Source organism: Panthera pardus, unplaced genomic scaffold, assembly GCF_024362965.1.
Source record: "Panthera pardus isolate Hobbes unplaced genomic scaffold, ASM2436296v1 HiC_scaffold_13, whole genome shotgun sequence".
NCBI classification, from domain to species: domain Eukaryota; kingdom Metazoa; phylum Chordata; class Mammalia; order Carnivora; family Felidae; genus Panthera; species Panthera pardus.
This window is the reverse complement of record NW_026526688.1, coordinates 134,217,866-134,240,149: the sequence shown is the minus strand read 5'-3', so window position 1 is coordinate 134,240,149 and position 22,284 is coordinate 134,217,866. Positions and strand designations below refer to the sequence as shown.

At 37.3% G+C, this 22,284-nt stretch overlaps 1 protein-coding gene across 6 annotated transcripts in view; it reads right to left on the bottom strand.

Moving 5' to 3' along the window:
* MAPK10 (mitogen-activated protein kinase 10) overlaps positions 1 to 22,284 on the bottom strand; it is a 310,548-nt gene that overhangs the window by 129,579 nt on the left and 158,685 nt on the right. For all 6 annotated transcript variants that reach the window (XM_019465201.2, XM_019465215.2, XM_019465205.2 and 3 more), the window contains one exon: positions 7,104 to 7,273. In XM_019465201.2, the coding sequence (XP_019320746.1) occupies positions 7,104 to 7,273 (170 nt within the window). Of the gene's footprint in view, positions 1 to 7,103; positions 7,274 to 22,284 lie in introns of those variants that run through there.

Here is a 22,284-nt window from a genome sequence, read left to right as displayed (position 1 = left end):
TTGACCCCCCTCCACCGCCCCCAGCATATTTTTCAGTTCAGGCATTGTATTCTTCAGCTCTGTGACTTCTGTTTGGTACTTTCTTATATTTTCTACCTCTTTGTTAAAGTTCTTACTATGTTCATCCATTCTTCTCCCGAGTTCAGTGAGCATCTTTAATAACCATTACTTTAAATTCTTTATGAGGTATATTACTTATCTCTGTATCATTGAGGTCTTTTTCTGAAGTTTTGTTTTGTTTCATTTAGAACATATTTCTGTTTCCTTATTTTGTTTGACTCTCTGTGTTTCTATGTATCTGACAAAACAGCTACTTCTTTCAGTCTTTATCCTTCTTATTCAAACTTTCCCTAGCTTTTGGGTTTCTTGAACCTTTGTAATTGTCTAAACTGCCCGATTTATTCTTGATATAGCCCCTAGTTGAGGGTGTGCCAAGACTTTTCAGTGATCCAAGGAGAAGAATCTCATTTAGCACCTGGTTTCAGGCTGATGGGAGCCAGACCCTCAGGCAGCAGCTTTTAAAGTCTGCAAATATATACAGTCCTGTGGGACTGCATTTATAATACCTGTTGGCCTTTAGACCAGGAGATCTGGAGGTGTCCCTGGGTGAGTTGCAATTGGGACTCCAGAAAAACTTATAAGCTCCTTTCTGGGAAGTCTCATCAAACTGAGCTATCTATAGTCAAGGGAGTACGCAAGGATGATGTATCCTTGCTTATGTTCCCTAGGAGCACCTCCTAGACCTCTAGATGTATGGGAAACTGGAAGCCTGTCCATCAGGCTGAAGCTCCAGGCTAAGTAAATAGGTCTTTTTCATAGGAAGATTGGACTTGTGTTTCAGTCAGCTGTGTACCTCCCCAGGGGTGGTAGCCTGTCAAGAGGTGTCTTTCTGATTGTTACAGTTCCATGGAGTTCTGGAATGCCAGTCCTCTTGGCCACCAGGGTCAGGTGATCAAGGGATGCCCCCTGTGTAGATTACACATGGCCTCTGGCTTTAACAAGGCAGCTGAAGAGTGTACTAGGCAGGGTATGCTTGCTAGCTTCAGAAAGGCAGCAAGAAAATGTCTTGTTTATGCATGCCTGCAGGCTTCAATGATGCAGCAAGAGAGAACCCTGTCAGTGCAGGCACTAGCGTTAGGCTGAGAGCGGAAAGATGTCATAACTGCTTGTACTTGTCCACACCAGCCAGGGAACAGGGAAGAGTTACAACTACCTGTGCTCTCCAGTTTCAGCAAGTGCTATAACTGCTTACCCCAAACTGTCCCAGCAATGCCATGATGCCATTTCCAAGCTCACCTGCTTGTGCTAGCAGGCTGTGTGAAGAGTATAATGATGGCATCTGTTAATGCTTCTGTCTCCAAGGAGGATCTCAACTGTCCTCCACTCCTCCAGCCAATGACCTCAAATCAGCAAATGATTCTCCTTCACATATAATCTAGGTATTTTCCAAACTGCTGTTTATTCACTTGGTCTTGGGAAGAGCAAAACCACACATGAGCCTTCCAGGAGGGGAACATCAGTTTCCTATGGCACTCTGAGATCCCCAGACATCAGCCCCATTGGTGCTCCAAACCAGACATTCTGAGGACTCATCATTCTGGTGCACATCTCAAGGGCTAGGGTGCCCAATGTGGGACACCAGCCCTTTTCTCCTTTGGGATATGTGCCTATCTGGTGAGATCCCTCACCAGATATGTTGCTGCACTGGGGGTGGGATTTTTACAAGATTGTTTCTCTGCCTCTCTTACCATTCTCAATGTGGTCCTTTCACCCTTTGTTGTGGAGAAGAGTTCATCTAGTTTTCAGATCTTTTCCATATGAAATGATCCATATGTAGGTGTAGACTTGGGAGTCTAAGGGAGGAGGTCAGTTCAGGACATTGCTACACTGCCATATTGGACCCTGCTCAATCATTGTTTCTTTCTGTTACAATAGATTATCTTTTTTTCTCAGAGGTAGAAAGGAAATTTTCATTTATTCCCAAATATTTCATATTAGATTTTATTTAATGATTCTCAGTAATGACACTGTTGGTCCATCATCCATGGTGAATGATAGCATAGTAGTGATTAATCCCTTTTGAAGATATTTTGCTATTGCCTGTGTTCCCCTGATAGTAAATAAGCAATGAAGCAATCCAAAGAGAGGAAAGAAAGTATAGGAACCCAATAATAATTTAAAGTAATTGAAACAGTAGAAATGAGAATCCATTTCAAACATAAGTACCAATATGCCAACATTTACACTTGAAAAGTAAAATCCTTCTTACACAAACACACAAAATTTTATAGTGACACATGCAAACAAAAATTGATCCTCCATGTTTTATTCCTGGTTATAAATAAAATAAAGCAAAATAAATGAATCATCTGTTTCAGATTGTCTGCCCCACATCCCAGGATCCCCAGATATGCCCAGTTTCCAATATCTCCCAGTCACTACACTCAGAATTGTATGGGACATTCAAAACACACAAATTTGAGTTTTCGTGGACAGAGAAAAGGTCTGTGGATTTTAGAGACATGTCTGAAAATGGATGTGTGTTTGATGTAAGGGATAGGTGGATAAACTCACCAGTGACAAAAGGCAATAAGAAGGAAATTAAAAGGCTGTGGAGAGGGCACATTAATACAACAATAGATACTCAAGAGAAATAAAACATTATAGACATGAGTTATGATAAATAAAGATATCTCAAAGCTAGGTTGAGGAAGAGGGACAAGGAAGGGACAACTACATTCATGTCTAGAAAGGAATGTGCCGGAATTGTGGTGTCCTGTACAGATGGTAGAGTAGCGAATTGGAAGATGAGGAAGAAGAGGATGCCATCCTATTTCTGTCCCTTCATCTTGGTCTTTGCTAGCTTTATTTCCCTCAGCTGTAACCCAAAAACTAATAATAATCCCAGGAAGCTCCAAGGCTAACATTTTGGAATTCAGGTATCTTTTCTGACAAATTTGCTGATAAATTTATTGTAAAACTGTATTAAAAATTTTACTCAAGGACACATGATTTATTGAAATCTATTTCAGTTAGTATACCTAAGAACTAAGATGATTTCTGTCCTGTACAAGGAGAAATAGAGGCTCAAAATGCCCAAAGAAATTTTTCGTGGATTTTCAAATCTTTCTGGTACAGTCTGCTAACTTCTTGAGAAAAATGGTGTTTTGGATCTATTTTTAAATCATTAAGGTCTATCAGTTTCCTTTCATTAGTGCCCTTACTTTCTGTGGCTGTTTTATTTAATGGAAAATAAAACAATCCCAATGAGTAATTTCAGCATCTGAACTGAGAAATGTAGGAAAACTTTCTCATGTTCTATAATTTTCCTTTTAAGAAAGGTAGCCAGAAATTCCTCTGCTTTCTCCATCTCCTCTCTTTCTTCATAAGATTTTTTTTCTTTTTGTCTTATTTCCTGTTTCATTTTGAAAGTTGTTCATAAATGCAGTGATATCCCAAATGGGATTCCCACTCTCCAGGTAGTATACAAGACATCTAGTAGAATGCAGAAAATATAAACATATATTGTAATGTAGAAAGGAAATTAAAATTACTAATATTTAATAAACAAATTAATACTGGTCTCTCCCAAACACAATTTGTCCCCTGTCCCCTAGCAGCTGGTTACATATTACCTAGGGTAAAAAAATTTTAAAAGGAAAATGGAAATTTCATGGTTTGAGGGGGATTGACAGAGGCACCCTAAATTCCTTCCTCTGAAAACATTATAGTTCGGTGTGCCTTCTCTAGGAGATTTATCTTTACTATACCAATGGTATTAGTGTTGCTGCCACAACAAATCACCACAAACTTAATTGTTTAAACAACACAAATTTATTACCTGACAGTTCTGCAGATCAGAAGTCCTTACATGGGCCTCACCAGGCTAGTCAAGATGTTAGCAGACTGGTTCCTTTCTGGAGGTGCTAGAGGAGAATTTGTTTCCTTGCTCAATTGGGTTTGTTGTGAGACTCCAATTCCCTGTGGTTGCATGACTCTAATGCAGCCCTCTATTTTTCTTACTGATTGGCAGCTGATAGCAATTCCCAGCTTCTAAAAGCCAGACAATTTCTTGGCTCATGACCTTCTTCCTCTAGCTTTAAAGCCAGCAACAATAAGCAAGCCTCTCACATGTCTTAAATCTCTTATCTCTATTTTCCCATTGCATCTCTCTGACCCACTCTTCTGCCTTTCTTTTCCACTTTTTAAGAACTCATGTGATTAAATTGATCTCTCTGAATATTTCAGGATAATCCCCCCATTTTAAGGACTTAACCTTAATCACATCTGCAGAGTCCCTCTTGCCATGTCAGATAACATATTCATTGTTTCTGAGGATTAGAGTCTGGGCATCTTTGGGGGACCATTATTGTGCCTATCATGCCATGAAATTACTTTGTGCCACAAAGAGATTCAACTCATACCTGCAGCATAATTAATAAATAATAAAAACTGAAAATAAGAATTCCTTTAGCTGTTTAAATGTTTGAAATGAAAGGTTTGGTCCATCATTAAAAATATTTAACTGTTCCATTTTTCAAATTGCAGAAACAATTACTGATTGACATTAGGTAATTACTAAGTAAATTTCAATAAAGGCTTTGATATATTTGATAAATGGGGTTTAAATGCTAGTAAATGATTTAGTGAGTGCACCAACCATGCACAGCTGCCATTTACATTGACTAAGAATTGAGAATGAACTTAAAACCAGTTATCAAAATGAAGTAAATGTTTAAAACTTATGTCCACAGAAAACCTGTACATGGATGTTTAAAGCAGTTTTATTTATAATTGCCAAAACCTGAAAGCAACCAAGATGTCCTAAAGTAGGTGAAAGAATAACCTGTGGCATACCTAGACAAGGAATTATTCAGTGATAAAAAGAAATGAGCTATCAATCTATGAAAAGACGTGAAGGAATTTTAAGTGCATATTACTAAGTGAAAGAAGCCAATTTAAAAAGGCTATATTCTGTTTGATTCCGACTATATGACATTCTGGAAAAGACAAATCTATGGAAAGAGTAAAAAGATCAATGGTTGCCAGGAGTTGGGAGTAAGAGACAGATGAACAGGTGGAGTATATAGGATTTTTAGAGCGGTGGAAATACTCTACATGATACCATAATAATGGATACATAACATTTTACATTTGTTTAAATCCATAGAATGTACAACACCAAGAATAAATCCTAATGTAAGCTATGGGCTTTGGTGATTATGATGTATCAATGTAGGGTCATCATCTGTAATAAATATACCACTTTTGCTGGGGATGTCGATAATGGAGGAGGCTATGCATGTGTGGGGGTAGGAGGAACATGGAAAATCTCTGTACCTTCTTTTCAATTTTTCTCTAAGATGTTTTGCTCTAAAAAAAGTATTAAAAATAAAAAATGAAGTGAATCAGATTTTGAAATTGTTTTATGAAATATAAAATGAAGGTGTAATGAACACTACCACATTGTTGTCATAATTACATTATATCAAATGAGTGAAGAAAAGTTGTAAAGTAAAATCTGTTTTTAAATAAAATTGATTTCATCTTTATCTCATCTTTTAAAAGTATGCTTCTAAATGGACATTACTAATGTAGCAGTAATTTATATAACAAATAAGTATATTGATCTAAGTAAATATCCTCAATAAATAAATAAATAAATAAATAAATAAGTACATACATACATACATACATATTTATAGTACATATCCTAATTTTTACTTATGAGTTATCAAATTGAAAATTATTATACTAATAAGTTCATACTAAATACATTTGGTGGCTACATTACAAGTCAAAACTACATAGAATAAATGCTTATCAATCTGATATCATCACTTTTGCAAAAATTTTACCGAAGAGTTAATAAGATTTTGATTTGTCACCATTTCAATTTGCCACTAAAAAATGTCATAAAAGAATGGTTATTAAGGATGCCCAGAATCTTTCCATTTTGGAAACATTCAACAAACATTTTAAAAATACCACTTTTTCTAATAGGTAACTGAATTTTAAACATAGAACTTTAAAAGTCACAGGAACATTTGACATATAATTTATACTTATTTAGAATGCAGGGAATTTTATTTGCTGGTTATCTTAACACATATTTCTTGCTGCTAAAACATCCAAAGAAAATTTTCAAATGCATTAGCAACAGCTAGAAAACCTCCAGTTTTCTTGGTTTCTCCATGGTTGTTGTATACTGGACATTTTTTTGTGAGTAGAAAAACTAGTTACGAGCAAAATCGTAAATGTTTTTAGCACACAGGCAATGAGTTACAATAATGCTCATAATTTTACTTGTATTTGATAGAAAGTATTCTTCCATTCTCAAATCATGCTATATTTATTTATGTTTATTTGTATGCATGTTTATGATTAGTTGACATATACAGCATTGTTCCCTTTAAAAATACAAGTGAAATAAGTCAGACAGAGAAAGATAAATAGCTTGATTCCACTTATATATGGAATCCAAAAAACAAAACAAAGAAACAAACAAACAAAAAAACATACTCTTTTTAAAATTTATTTATTTAAATTCAAGTTAGTTACTGTGTAGTATTGGTTTTAGGAGTAGAACCCAGTGATTCATCACTTACATAAAATACCCAGTGCTCATCCTAACAAGAGCCCTCCTTAATGCCCATCACCCACTTAGCGCATTCTCCCACCCACATCCCCTCCAGCAACTCTCAGTTTGTTCTCTGTATTTAAGAGTCTCTTATGGTTTGCCTTCCTCTGTGCCAAAAAACAGAATCTTAAATACAGAGAACAAACTAGTGATTGCCAGAAGGGTGATGGATGAGGGGATAAGTGAAATAGATAAAGGGGATTAAGAAGTACAAACCTCCAGTTATAAAATAAAGAAGTCACAGAGATGAAAAGTATAGCATAGGGAATACAGTCAATAAGATTGTAGTAATGTTGCTTGGTGATGGATGGTGACTACACTTTTCATGGTGAGCACTGAGTAATGTATAGAATTGTTGAATATGTTGCACACATGAAACTAATATAACACTGTATGTCAATTATACTTCAATCAATCAATAACAAACAAATAAATAAATAAATGTTAAATCCATTCCACTTACCAAACTATTCCCTGAGCCCCAGAGCCAATAGGCTTTAAATTCTGGTAGCGCTTGAGAACTGTGAAGGTTGAGTCTCCCACTTCCACACTGTAGAATTGGTTGTCAACTTTGCTTTTGCTCATGTTGTAATGTTTGGCAATATATGACACATCCACTTGTTTATCGAATCCCTATGAAAAGAAGAACAATAAAAATGTGAGACAAGCGAGCAACCAGAATGATCATGAGCTGTAGAAAAGCCTGTTCTTTTAATGATTACTAATTCAGTCATCTATCATCATTATATAAACCTGCATTTCATATGCAAAATATGTATTAGTCTATGTAAAATAACCTGGAGTAAAAGAACTTAGAAAAAATACATTAAAAATATTTGTTTTTGGTATTAAAACTAATAATAAAATAATCTTAGATTAGGTCTACATAATCTTTTTTGAAATGTTTCATTAAAACCATTTAATTATTGGGCCGCCTGGGTAGCTCAGTCAGTTAAGCGTGGAACTTCCGCTCAGGTCATGATCTCACTGTTCCTGAGTTCAAGTCCCGCATTGGGCACTGTGCTGACAGTTCAGAGCCTAGAACCTCCTTTAGATTCTGTGTCTCCCTCTCTCTCTCTCTGCCTCTCCCCCACTCACACTCTTTCTCTCTCTCCATCAAAAATAAAATAAGCATTAAAAAATTTAAAAAAAAATTTAATTATCTGTGAAGCAAACATCTACCAAACATATATTGGGCCCATAAACTATGCTAGAAACTTCAGAGGTGATTCCTGATCATCCATTATAAGAGACGAGAAAGGATAGAAGATTGTATCTATATCCCTTTTCAAAAAGAAGTGAGATACAGAATAATGTGTAGTTTTAATTTTTTAATTAGGTAAACTTGAATTAAATGGTGTTGACTTCATTTGTTCTCAATAATGCCCAAAATGTTATTATCCTTCATTAAACACTGAACAATTTTAGTCCAAATTAACAGTATTCTAAAATGACACATGACATCTTTTTATTCTTTACAAGCTTAGATTTAAATATGTTGATTGTTGTATGTTTTGTTTATCTTTAAGACAAGTCCTACTATTCATTACGTTTAGCAATGGAAGAATCTTTCCTTGTAATTTGAATTATAATTTGTGAATATAATATAAATATCCATTATCCATGATTATTGTTTACCCATAAATATTTTTTTACCATAAATAAATTTATACTGCATTTTGTGACATTAAATAATTTCAACTCTGTAGCTGGAAAGGGCCTTACAAAATATTGTCTAGACTATTTCTTGTGACACACACTGGTGGATGCCTACCCAATAGTCATCCCCTCTCCTTCTTGCTTGATTTTGTTCAGGTTTTGAGCACTCTCATATTCTGTAGCCTCCTCCCCATACCCAGAATTGAAAACTGAATAATTCTCTTTAGAGGTGACATCGACCCTTAGTGGTATTTGGGTGATTTGTGGGCATGTTTTCGTATACCATATGACAGAAAATGTGCCTTGTACTTGGTTGGCTTAGTGAATAATGCTAGTTGTCCTGCAATGAGTGGGACATTCAGGAATAATTTCTTATACGATGAATAGTTTCTTACATACCTTAGACTTTTGAGTTATGCCAAAGGTTTAATTACTAAACAAACAAAACCAAAACCCTGCCTTTAATGTTCTGAGCCTAGAATCTAAACTAAAGGATCTTTGTATGGTTTTAACACACATTGACTTCTGAAAACCTGATTCTCACATAATTTGAAGGAAGATTTAGACCCCCTTTGTCTCTGAACCTCTGGTTGGTCATAATACCACTGTCCTTAGAGATTTTAAAATAAAAATTTCATTTCTAAATCTAAAAAAATTGAAATATAAGTACAAACTAATTTGCCCCTGCATGCTCTTGGAAAGGGAGCCAGACACTACAAGTAATGTAAATGAGGAGACGACAGTGTGGACTGCATGGACATGAGTAGCAAAACCTACGAATCTAGAGCAATCTTATGCTAGCATCTTACAAGCCCAGACTCAAAGCAGAATGCAAGTCACAGGCACCCGCCTATGACTAGAAGACATATGGTGGCAGCAATCCAGTAGAAATGCACACAGACCTCAAAGAACAGAGTGGACTATAGATGAGGAATCCAGGTTGTTTAAACTGAAAATTGAAAATTCAGCTAATTTATGAATACAATAAGGAGAGGTCTGAAATTCAGAAGACAGTCCAGGAAGCATGGAACAGGAAATTAAACAAGACTATTAAAAATCAGGGCGTTGTAAATTTATTCAAGGAGGCAAAAATGGGATTTAGAATTTAAACAATGAGTGTGAACAACAGCAAAAACCAGAACATTAATATTTAAGCAATCCTTGATGTTAACCACAGTATCAGGAACTTCTCTCCATACTACAGTCCATTTCTACTCTAGGCTTTTTGGGTATCTCAGCAGACTAACCACTATTAAGGTCTTCCCCCCTCCCCACCTGGCGTTGAAAGGTAAAAAAAGTAACTGCTGCTAGACTAACAAATGAATTCATTTGTCAAGGTTAATTTGGGATGAAGGAAGTGCCTTAACTCCATTTGTGTGTTCTGGCCCTTTTTTACATCCTTTAATGTTCTCATTTCTGACCACCCACAAAATTCTCAGCACAAACTAGCTTCATCAAACCTACATTATCCATTTCTATATCCCCCACTTACTCTCTTCACTTCTGAAATGTCACTTGTTCCAACTACACTGCATATATATACTAATCTTAAGTAATATTTTATGTTCCAGACACTTGACTTAATGCTGTATCTTGGTACCACCCCACTCCTTCAGACTTGCCTATGGCTTTTCTAGCTCAGTTTTCAGACTAATCCTAAGAGATATTCTACTCAACATTTACAATCATTTAATCTAACAAATACTGATGATGTACATATTATGTGCCAAATGCTGGGGTTGGCCCTGGAAAAACAACAAAAAGAGAAGGTCTCAGTCTAGATGGAGGCAGTCAAGTAAGCAAGTAGTTAAAATATGGATGATATATTCTATAGTAGAATAAAGAAAGGTGCTGGAAGCAAACAAGGAGTAGCAACTAATTGCTTGCATTCATTCATTTTCATTAATTCATTCATTTACTATGTATAATAAAAACAACTGCTAGATGCCAACCCACAGGTATAAATTGGTAATGCTTGAGAGGAAACATGATCAGTGTTTTCCCTGGACCTCCCTTCTAACTGGTTTTCAAATGTGAATGGGCACCTGAGGAGCTTGACCAAAGGCAAGTCACTGTCATACCACATTGGAGATTTGGATGTAGACCACCACATAAATCCTGATAATCTGAGGATTAGATTCTGACTTGAGGAACTTGAGATTTGAGAATCTGACTTTGAGAAAGACAGCATTACAGCAGTCATTCTCAATATATGCTTCCTGGAGCATCAATATCAGCATCACCTGGAAACCTGTTAGAAATGCAAATGCTCACTCCTGCCTCACACCTATTGAATCAGAAACTCTGTGGTCAAGGCCCAACAATCTGTCTCATTAAGCCCTTGAAGTATTCTGACGCATGTTGAGAACCATACACTATAGTGGAAGGATCACCCGAAGACTTTGAATCCGAACTTATACCTCTGCCTGACATATTTGAAAAGTAAAATGAGATTTCTGCATCTGCGTCAGGGAACACATTTTGCGTATTTATGTATTGCCAAATTACATTGCTCCTGGCACACAAATGGGAAACCAGAGTCCTAATTATGACAAGGATTACCCCTCATCTCATGTTGAAATATTTGAGAGAACCTCACTGACCCAGACTCAAAGCCTCAGTATTAAGAAAGGTCAACAGTTGGCCAAGTGCTATAATGGACTATATCATTTCATCTCAGCAATAATTCACAGTCCTGAGAAGCACCCTGTCATTTTTCCCAGTGCATGTCTGTAACAGAACTTTTTATAGGATGGGGAAGCTACATATAGTCTTGGCAGTTTGATAAAAATGGTTAAAACAATCACAGAGTGTATACCAGCAGCAAGATTTCAGTAAGAAGAGTATGAATTCCCAGTCAAAAAGTGACAAATAAAAGCTATCTAGTGCCTTGACACATTTTCTAAAATAAAAATTACTTCATGATCTTTTTTCTCCATTTTAAGCATATAATTTCTCACAATTACATTGAAAATCATCATTTTTAACTAATTAATTAATTAATTTTTAATATGAAATTTATTGTCAAATTGGTTTCCATACAACACCCAGTGCTCATCCCAACAGGTGCCCTCCTCAATGCCCATTACCCACTTTCCCCTCCATCCCACTCCCCCATCAACCCTCAGTTTGTTCTCAGTTTTTAAGAGTCTCTTATGGTTTGCCTCCCTCCCTCTCTAAATTGTTTTTCCCTTACCCTCCCCATGGTCTTCTGTTAAGTTTCTCAGAACCCACATAAGAGTGAAAACATATGGTATCTGTCTTTCTCTGTATGACTTATTTCACTTAGCATAACACTCTCCAGTTCCATCCACATTGCTACAAAAGGCCATATTTCATTCTTTTTCATTGCCAAGTGGTATTCTATTGTGTGTATAAACCACAATTTCTTTATCCATTCATCAGTTGATGGACATTTAGGCTCTTTCCATAATTTGGCTATTGTTGAGAGTGCTGCTATAAACATTGGGGTACAAGTGCCCTATGCATCAGCACTCCTGTATCCCTTGGGTAAATTCCTAGCAGTGCTATTGCTGGGTCATAGGGTAGATCTATTTTTAATTTTTTGAGGAACCTCCACACTGTTTCCAGAGTGGCTGCACCAATTTGCATTCCCACCAACAGTGCAAGAGGGTTCCTGTTTCTCCACATCCTCTCCAGCATCTATAGTCTCCTGATTTGTTCATTTTAGCCACTCTGGCGTGAGGTGATATCTCAGTGTGGTTTTGATTTGTATTTCCCTGATGAGGAATGACGTTGAGCATCATTTCATGTGCCTGTTGGCCATCTGGATGTCTTCTTTAGAGAAGTGTCTATTCATGTTTTCTCCCCATTTCTTCACTGAATTGTTTGTTTATTGGGTGTGGAGTTTGGTGAGTTCTTTATAGATTTTGGATACTAGCCTTTTGTCTGATATGTCATTTGCAAATATCTGTTCCCATTCCATCAGTTGCCTTTTAGTTTTGTTAACTGTTTCCTTTGCAGTGCAGAAGCGTTTTATCTTCATGAGGTCCCAATAGTTCATTTCTGCTTTTAATTCCCTTGCCTTTGGAGATGTATCAAGTAAGAAATTACTGCAGCTGAGGTCAAAGAGGTTTTTTCCTGCTTTCTCCTCTAGGGTTTTGATGGTTTCCTGTCTCACATTCAGGTCCTTTATCCATTTTGAGTTTATTTTTGTGAATGGTGTAAGATAGTGGTCTAGTTTCATTCTTCTGCATGTTGCTGTCCAGTTCTCCCAGCACCATTTGCTAAAGAGAATGTCTTTAATCCATTGGATGTTCTTTCCTGCTTTGTCCAAGATTAGTTGGCCATACATTTGTCAGTCTAATTCTGGGTACTCTATTCTATTCCATTGGTCTATGTGTCTGTTTGTGTGCCAATACCATGCTGTCTTGTTGATTATAGCTTTGTAGTAGAGGCTAAAGTCTGGGATTGTGATGCCTCCTGCTTTGGTCTTCTTCTTCAAAATTACTTTGGCTATTCGGGGTCTTTTGTGGTTCCATACAAATTTTAGGATTGCTTGTTCTAGCTTTGAGAAGAATGCTGGTGCAATTTTGATTGGGATTGCATTGAATGTGTAGATAGCTTTGGGTAATATTGACATTTTAACAATATTTATTCTTCCAATCCATGAGCACAGAATGTTTTTCCATTTCTTTGTATCTTCTTCAATTACCTTCATAAGCTTTCTATAGTTTTCAGCATACAGATATTTTACATCTTTGGTTAGGTTTATTCCTAGGTATTTTATGATTCTTGGTGCAATTGTGAATGGGATCAGTTTCTTTATTTGTCTTTCTGTTGCTTCATTATTAGTGTATAAGAATGTAACTGATTTCTGTACATTAATTTTGTATCCTGCGACATTGCTGAATTCATCAATCAGTTCTAGCAGACTTTTGGTGGAGTCTATTGGGTATTCCATGTGTAATATCATGTCATCTGCAAAAAGTGAAAACTTGACTTCATCTGCCAGTTTTGATGCCTTTGATTTCCTTTTGTTGTCTGATTGCTGATGCTAGAACTTCCAACACTATGTTAAACAACAGCGGTGAGAGTGGACATCCCTGTCGTGTTTCTGATCTCAGGGGGAAAGCTCTCAGTTCTTCCCCATTGAGGATGATATCAGCTGTGGGCTTTTCATAAATGGCTTTTATGATGTTTAAGTATGTTCCTTCTATCCCTACTTTCTCGAGGGTTTTTATTAAGAAAGGCTGATGAATTTTGTCAAGTGCTTTTTCTGCATCAATTGACAGGATTATATGGTTCTTATCTTTTCTTTTATTAATGTGATGTATCACGTTGATTGATTTGTGAATATTGAGCCAGCCCTGCAACCCAGCAATGAATCCCACTTGATCATGGTGAATAATTCTTTTTATATGCTGTTGAATTCAATTTGCTAGTCTTATTGAGAATTTTTGCATCCATATTCATCATGGATATTGGCCTCTTTTTTTTTAGTTCTCTTTTTTTGCTGGGTCTCTGTCTGGTTTGGGAATCAAAGTAATGCAGGCTTTATAGAATGAGTCTGGAAGTTTCACCTTGCCTTTACATTTTTTGGAACAGCTTGAGAAGATAGGTATTATCCCTGCTTTAAATGTTTGGTAGAATTCCCCTGAGAAGCCATCTGGTCCTGGACTGTTATTTGTTGGGAGATTTTTGATAACTGATTCCATTTCTTCGCTGGTTATGGGTCTGTTCCTGTTTTCTATTTCTTCCTGTTTGAGTTTTGGAAGTGTGTGGGTGCTTAGGAATTTGTTCATTTCTTCCAGGTTGTCCAGTTTATTGGCATATAATTTTTCATAGTATTCCCTGATAATTGCTTGTATTTCTGAGGGATTGGTTGTCATAATTACATTTTCATTCATGATTTTATCTATTTGGGTCATCTCCCTTTTCTTTTTGAGAAGCCTGGCTAGAGGTTTATCAATTTTGTTTCTTTTTTTCAAAAAACCAACTCTGGGTTTCATTGATCTGCTCTACAGTTTTTTTAGATTCTATATTGTTTATTTCTGCTCTGACCTTTATTATTTCTCTTCTTCTGCTGGGTTTGGGGTGTCTTTGCTGTTCTGCTTCTATTTCCTTTAGGTGTGCTGTTAGATTTTGTATTGGGGATTCTTCTTGTTTCTTGAGATAGGACTGAATTGCAATGCATTTTCCTCTCAGGACTGCCTTCGCTGCATCCCAAAGGGTTTGGATTGTTGTATTTTCATTTTCATTTGTTTCCATAAATTTTTTAATTTCTTCTCTGCCTGGTTGACCCATTCATTCTTTAGTAGGGTGTTCTTTGACCTCCATGCTTTTGGAGGTTTTCCAGACTTTTTCCTGTGGTTGATTTCAAGTTTCATAGCATTGTGGTCTGAAAGTGTGCATGCTATGATCTCAATTCTTTTATACTTATGAAGGGCTGTTTTGTGACCCAGTATGTAATCTATCTTGGAGAATGTTCCATGTGCACTCGAGAAGAAAGTATATTCTGTGACTTTGGGATGCAGAGTTCTAAATATATCTGTCAAGTCTGTATGATCCAATGTATCATTCAGGGCCCTTGTTTCTTTATTGATTCTGTGTCTAGATGATCTATCCATTTTTGTAAGTGGAGTATTAAAGTCCCTTGCAATTACCACATTCTTATAAATAAGGTAGCTTATGTTTGTGATTAATTGTTTTATATATTTGGGGGCTCCTACATTCAGCTCATAGACATTTATAATTGTTAGCTCTTCCTGATGGATAGACCCTGTAATTATTATATAATGGCCTTCTTCACCTCTTGTTACAGCCTTTAATTTAAAGTCTAGTTTGTCTGATATAACTATGGCTACTCCAGCTTTCTTTTGACTTCCAGTAGCATGATAGATAGTTCTCCATCCCCTCACATTCAATTTGAAGGTGTCCTCAGGTCTAAAATGAGTCTCTTGTAGACAGCAAATAGATAGGTCTTGTTTTTTTATCCATTCTGATACCCTATGTCTTTTGGTTGGAGCATTTAGTCCATTTACATTCAGTGTCATTATTGAAAGATCTGGGTTTAGAGTCATTGTGATGTCTGTAGGTTTCATGCCTGTAGGGATGTCTCTGGTACCTTGTGGTCCTTGCAACATTTCACTCACAGAATCCCCATTAGGATCTCTTGTAGGTCTGGTGTAGTGGTGATGAATTATTTCAGTTTTTGTTTGTTTGGGAAAACCTTTATCTTTCCTTCTATTCTGAATGACAGACTTGCTGTATAAAGGATTCTCGGCTGCATATTTTTTCTGTTCATCACATTGAAGATTTCCTGCCATTCCTTTCTGGCCTTCCAAGTTTTGGTAGATAGATCTGTCTTTGGTAGATAGTCTTATCAGTCTCCCTTTATATGTTAGAGCGTGTTTATCCCTACCTGCTTTCAGAATATTCTCTTTATCCTTGTATTTTGCCAGTTTCACTATTATATGATGTGCTGAAGATGGATTCAAGTTACGTCTGAAGGGAGTTCTCTGTGCCTCTTGGGTTTCAATGCCTTTTTCCTTCCCCAGATCAGGGAAGTTCTCAGCTATGATTTGTTCAAGTACACCTTCAGCCTTCAGCCCCTTTCTCTCTCTTCTACTTCTTCTGGAATTCCTAAGATATGTATATTGTTCCATTTGATTGCATCACTTAGTTCTCTAATTCTCCCCTTATACTCCTGGATTTTTTTTATCTCTCTTCTTCTCAGCTTCTTCTTATTCCATAATTTTATCTTCTAATTCACCTATTGTCTCCTCTGCCTCTTCAATCTGTGCTATGGCCACCTCCATTTTGTTTTACACCTCATTTATAGCATTTTTTAGTTCCTCACGACCATTTTTCTAGTCCCTTGATCTCTGTAGCAATAGATTCTCTGCTGTCCTCTATGCTTTTTTCAAGCCCAGCAATTAATTTTATGACAATTATTCTAAATTCTTATTCTGTTACATTGCTTAAATCGGTTTTGATCAATTAATTAACTGTCTCTACTTCCTGGAGTTTCTTTTGAGGAGAATTCTTCCATTTCATCATTTTGGGTAGTCCCTGTGGTAGCTAAACTGCAGGGAACTTCCCCTGTGCTGTCCGGAGAAACTTGTGTTGGTGGGCAGGGCCGCAGTCAGACTCGATGTCTGCCCCCAGCCCACCGCTGGGGCCACAGTCAGACTGGTGTTTACCTTATCTTCCCCTCTCCCAGGGGCTGGACTCACTGTGGAGTGGTGTGGCCCCTGTCTGGGAAGCTTGGACACTTCCAGGATTGTGGTGCTCCTTCCATGGGATCTGGCCAAGGGCATATTAGAAGGGGTGGATCCCCAAGGTGCACAGGGGCGGGAGAGGCAGGCTTAGCTCGATTTACCATTGGTGGTCCCCTGTGGGAGGGGCCCTGCAGCACCAGGAGGGAGGCAGGTCTGTTGGAGGGATGGATCCACAGAAGCACAGAATTGGGCGTTTGCAAGGTACAAGCAAGTTCGGTGACAGGAACTGGTTCCTCTTGGAATTTTGGCTGGTGGATGGGAGAGGGAAATGGTGCTTGCCAGTGCCTTTGTTCCCCCACCGAGTTTTGTCCTTCCAGGGCTCAACAACTCTCCCTCCTGGCGTCCTCTCTCCCACCCTGCTCTCTGAGAGCAGAGCTGTTGACTTTTAACATTCCAGATGTTAAGTCCTGCTGTCTGTCAGAACTCACGGAGTCCGGCCCCTCTGCTTTTGCAAGCCAGACTTCAGGGGCCCTGCCTTTCCCAGCAGGCTGCCCCTCCACCACCCCGGCTCCCTCCCACCAGTCCATGTAGTACACACTGCTTCTCCGCCCTCTTGTCTACCGTCAGCCTCTTCTATGGGCCTCTTCTATGGGCCTTCTATGGGTCTACACTTGGCTCTGGAGAGAGTCCATTCTGCTAGTCTTCTGGTGGTGTTCTGAGTTATTTAGGTAGATGTGGGTGGAATCTAAGCGATCATCAGGACAAGGTGAGCCCAGTGTCCTCCTACACTGCCATCTTCGAAAATTATCATTACAAAGTTTGTGAATTCACACACACACACACACACACACACACAATTTACTTTCAAGTATTCTCTTTATACCTAACTTTGAATTAAACTTCATATAAAATCTAAAAGTTAGAAAACACATCCTTGAAAGTACCTCAAATAATTGGGAAAGGCTATTTTAATTATTAAACAGTAAGACAGAGAGATAATGGTACTGGAAATTTTCTTGGATTGATGTTGTAACCAAAATTTTGATGGCAAATATGTTGTGTTGAAAAGCTTCCGCCAGATTTCATCTGTGCCCCAAGTTTACAAATCCAAATTGAAACTCAAAAAGCTCAGAACATATTTAATACAGTATATTTTATCCTCAATTTCCATGCAGTTTTTTCATGATTATAAAGTTCAAATATAAACTTTCTCTTTAAAATGTTCCTATGAAAGTATGCCATTAAGTGTACTATAAAAAATTATCAATGCTAAAAAAAATTTTCCCAGTTCAGGTCACTGGGAGCTGATGAGCTGAATCCAGGAAGGGAAGAACCAAAATTTCACACTGGGAGGGCATGACCAACCAATAAAGATTCTGAAGTTTCAAAATGGATCAGAACTACTTAAGGCACTTGTAAGAGATGGATTACTGAGCCTCACTGAAAGTTTCTGATTCAGTAGAACTGGGGCAAGGCTAACAGTCTGTATTTTTAACAAATTCCTCACTTAAAGAACCACTATTTTATTTTATTTTCTTTAATACAATTTATTGTCAAATTGGCTTACATATAACACCCAGTGCTCATCCCAACAAGTGCCCTCCTCAATGCCTATCACCCATGTTCCCCTCCCCCCACCCATCCCCATCCACCCTCAGCTTATTCTCTGTATTTAAGAGTCTCTTATGGTTTGCCTCCCTCCCTCTCAGTTTGTAACTATTTTTTCCTCTTCCCTTCCCCCATGGTCTTCTGTTTAAGTTTCTCAAGATCCACATATGAAGTGAAAACATAGAATATCTGTCCTTTTCTGACTGACTTATTTCACTCAGCATAATACCTTCCAGTTCCCTCCATGTTGCTGCAAATGGAAGGATTTCATTCTTCTCATTGCCAAGTTGTATTCCATTGTATATATAAACCACATATTCTTTATCCATTCATCAGTTGATGGATACTTAGGATGTTTCCATAATTTAGCTATTGATAAAAGCACTGCTATAAACATTGGGATACATGTGCCCCTATGCATTAACACTCCTGTATTCCTGTAGCGAAATTCCTAGTAGTGCTATTGCTGGATCATAGGGTAGATCTATTTTTAATTTTTTGAGGAACCTCCCCACTGTGCTCCAGAGTGGCTGCACCAGTTTGCATTCCCACCAACAGTTCAAGAGGGTTCCCATTTCTCCACATCCTCAACAGCATTTGTAGTTTCCTGATTTTTTTATTTTAGCCACTCTGGTGTGAGGTGGTCTCTCAGTGTGGCTTGGATTTGTATTTCCCTGATGATGAGTGACACTGAGCATCATTTCATGTGTCTGTTGGCCATCTGGATGTCTTCTTCGGAAAAGTGTCTATTCATGTCTTCTGCCCATTTCTTCACTGGATTATTTGATTTTTGGGTGTTGACTTTGTAAGTTCTTTATAGATTTTGGATACTAGCCCTTTATCCAATATGTCATTTGCAAATATCTTTTCCCATTCTGTCAGTTGCCTTTTGGTTTTGTTGATTATTTCCTTTGCAGTGCAGTTTTATCTTCATGAGGTCCCAATAGTTCATTTCTGCTTTTAATTTCCTTGCCTTCAGAGATGCATCGAGTAAGAAATTGCTGCGGCTGAGGTCAAAGAGGTTGTTGCCTGCCTTCTCCTCTAGGGTTTTGATGGTTCCCTGTCTCACATTCAGGTCCTTTATCCATTTTGAGTTTATTTTTGTGAATGGTGTAAGAAAGTGGTCTAGTTTCATTCTTCTGCATGTTGCTGTCCAGTTCTCCCAGCACCATTTGCTAAAGAGACTGTCTTTTTTTCCACTGGATGTTCTTTCCTGCTTTGTCCAAGATTAGTTGGCCATACATTTGTCAGTCTAATTCTGGGTACTCTATTCTATTCCATTGGTCTATGTGTCTGTTTTTGTTCCAATACCATACTGTCTTGATTACAGCTTTGTAGTAGAAGCTAAAGTCTGGGATTGTGATGCTTTGGTTTTCTTCTTCAATATTACTTTGGCTATTCAGGGTTTTTTGTGGTTCCATACAAATTTTAGGATTGTGTGAAGAATCAGTATTTTAGAGAATAGTAAATATAAGAGACGTAAGAGGTCACCATTTAAAGAGGGCTAGTTGGAGAAGTAAAAACGGGAAGCAATGCATGTCAAACCAAGTAAACAAAAGACATGGAATTAAAAATGTCATGGTGACTCTCCTTGGAATCATCACCTCATTAGCAGGCCCAGACATCATATTCCCAGGGATGTGTTTCATAGGTATAATATAGTATCCAACTGATGCTCTCTCAATTAGCTCATAAAAATAAACATTCCAAAATCTGTTTATATTGAATCTATACTAAAACACAAAGGTATTCATAAATGCTCATCAAAATGGAAAGTCTTTCCAGAGAAGAAATTAGTTAATTATAAATAAGTAATATTGTATTTAAAAATTATAAATCACCACAGTGCTAACTTATGAAAATCAATACAGTTCAAAATAATTATAGGTTTAGAACAGTCTATTCTATTATTGATTCACATTATTTTTTTAAATAACTCATTCCTCCACTGAATATTAATATCATGTTTAAATTTCTTTTAATGTTTATTTATTTTTGACAGAGAGAGAGAGACAGAGCATGAGCGGGGGAGGGGCAGAGAGAGAGGGAGACACAGAATCCAAAGCAGGCTCCAGGCTCTGAGCTGTCAGCACAGAGCCCAACGTGGGGCTTGAACTCACAGACTGCCAGATCATGACCTGAGCCGAAGTCGGACACTCAACCAACTAAGCCACCCAGGTGCCCCTCATGTTTATTTTTTTTTTAATTTTTTTTTAACGTTTTATTTATTTTTGAGACAGGGAGAGACACAGCATGAACAGGGGAGGGTCAGAGAGAGGGAGACACAGAATCTGAAACAGGCTCCAGGCTCTGAGCTGTCAGCACAGAGCCTGACGCGGGGCTCAAACTCACGGACTGCGAGATCATGACCCGAGCTGAAGTTGGCCACTTAACTGACTGAGCCACCCAGGCACCCCGTGCCCCTCATGTTTAAATGAATCAATGTTTCTATGTGGATATAGGAGAAATTTTTTCTGCAAAAATTCAAAGCAAACCCATTTCCTCCCTATCCCCCATCTGTGAAAAAATTTTAAAGCTAAATTAAAAGAAGATATTATTGCCACTGGCAGTCTGGTAGGCAGAGAGGAAATCTGAATATAATCTGTTCTGTGAAAAGACTGCACTTTATGCAGACCTGTAAGAAAGGGCTTTGTGGAATGAGTCCGCATTATCAGTTAGTTGCTAGCCTATAGCTATGGAGTTTTGCAAAGAAAAATGTCCTACATTACTGATCTTATCCTGCAGGTATCCAAAGCTTTGACTTCATTCTTCTCAAATTTAATAACCTATATGCATACAAGTATTCCCTCCTCATTTTCATTTGCGTATGACTGTCCTATGTTACTGCTAGTCATTTCCTGAGCAGGAGACATTAAGGTTTAAAAATATGTAGAGGTCGAGCTTCCTTAGTTTCTCTTGAATGGTACAGCTGAAAATAACACCAAGCCTGGATTAGTTCTGCACTTAACACCTGTGAAAACTTGAGCAAGTCATTTTATTCTTTCATTCATTTATTATTTATATTCTGTGTGGTTCCAAAAAGGACTTGTGTAGAACACCATAAAGGATATGGGAACAATAAAATCATTAAATCCAGTTTTAGGAACAGACCTCAAATAAAGCAGGCTGGGAGATGACAGTTTTACCAGAAGGCTTAAGTTATGACTATCTATTGCTTTGAGCACAAAACTTAGTGTCATTCTTCCACTAAGCCAAAAGAAAAACATAATGACAACCAACAACAAAACACAATTAAGTGGCAAGTTTTGATTCATTAATCTCACAGAATATATCATACCAGACCACTTCATAGGAAAGATAAAATCTCTCTAGTACTTAGGAAGAATATTCAATAGTTCTTTATGTAATAACCCGGAATCAAACATCAAATAGTAGATATATTTTTAATCAAAAGCATAAAAATATTTTTCATATGATTTACATGACATCAGCTCTCAATAATTCAAGGGGAGAAAGAAAGGTAAAGCAGTATTAATTGCTTACTTGCTAAAGGTGAACTCTGTATTCTGTTAAATACTGTATTTAACACTAACTACAGGCGAGGAAAGTGGCGTACAGAGCTGTTAATTGGTTCAACATTGGTTGAATTAATGGTCTTAGAACCATTAATTAGTCGTGTCAATTAATATAAATTGAAGTTTATTCAACTCTAAAACATGTGGTTTTTTTGTTTGTTTGTTTTTTGGTTTTTGGTTTTTGGTTTTTTTGCTAAACCATTCACTAGTTCAGCTAGAATAATTTAGAACAAGGATATGGTTTTCTTATGATAAGGTGAGCTATAGGAATAGAGCTTAGAAGATCAAGAGAAATGAATGAATAACATGCCCTTCTCTTGTATTTATCTATTGTCTTAGCCTGGAGTTTGAACTTAGATGAACATTACATAATTCAAGATTGAAGTAGACAGTGTTGATGAGGGAAAGGTGGATTTTCAGAACTGCCTAGAAATTTAAAGGGTCTGATTCTATTTGCTTGTTAAATATATATTGATCACTTACTGTATGCCAGGCACTATTGAAGATGCTATGGATATACCATATCCATGCTATGGATAGCCAAGATAAATTAGCTACAAAATGAACCTACAGAAAATTAACTGGTTAATCTGTTAGATATTATTTTAGTATTGTCATTTGGATACAGAAAAGTATCTGCCAAAAGTGGTGATTGTGC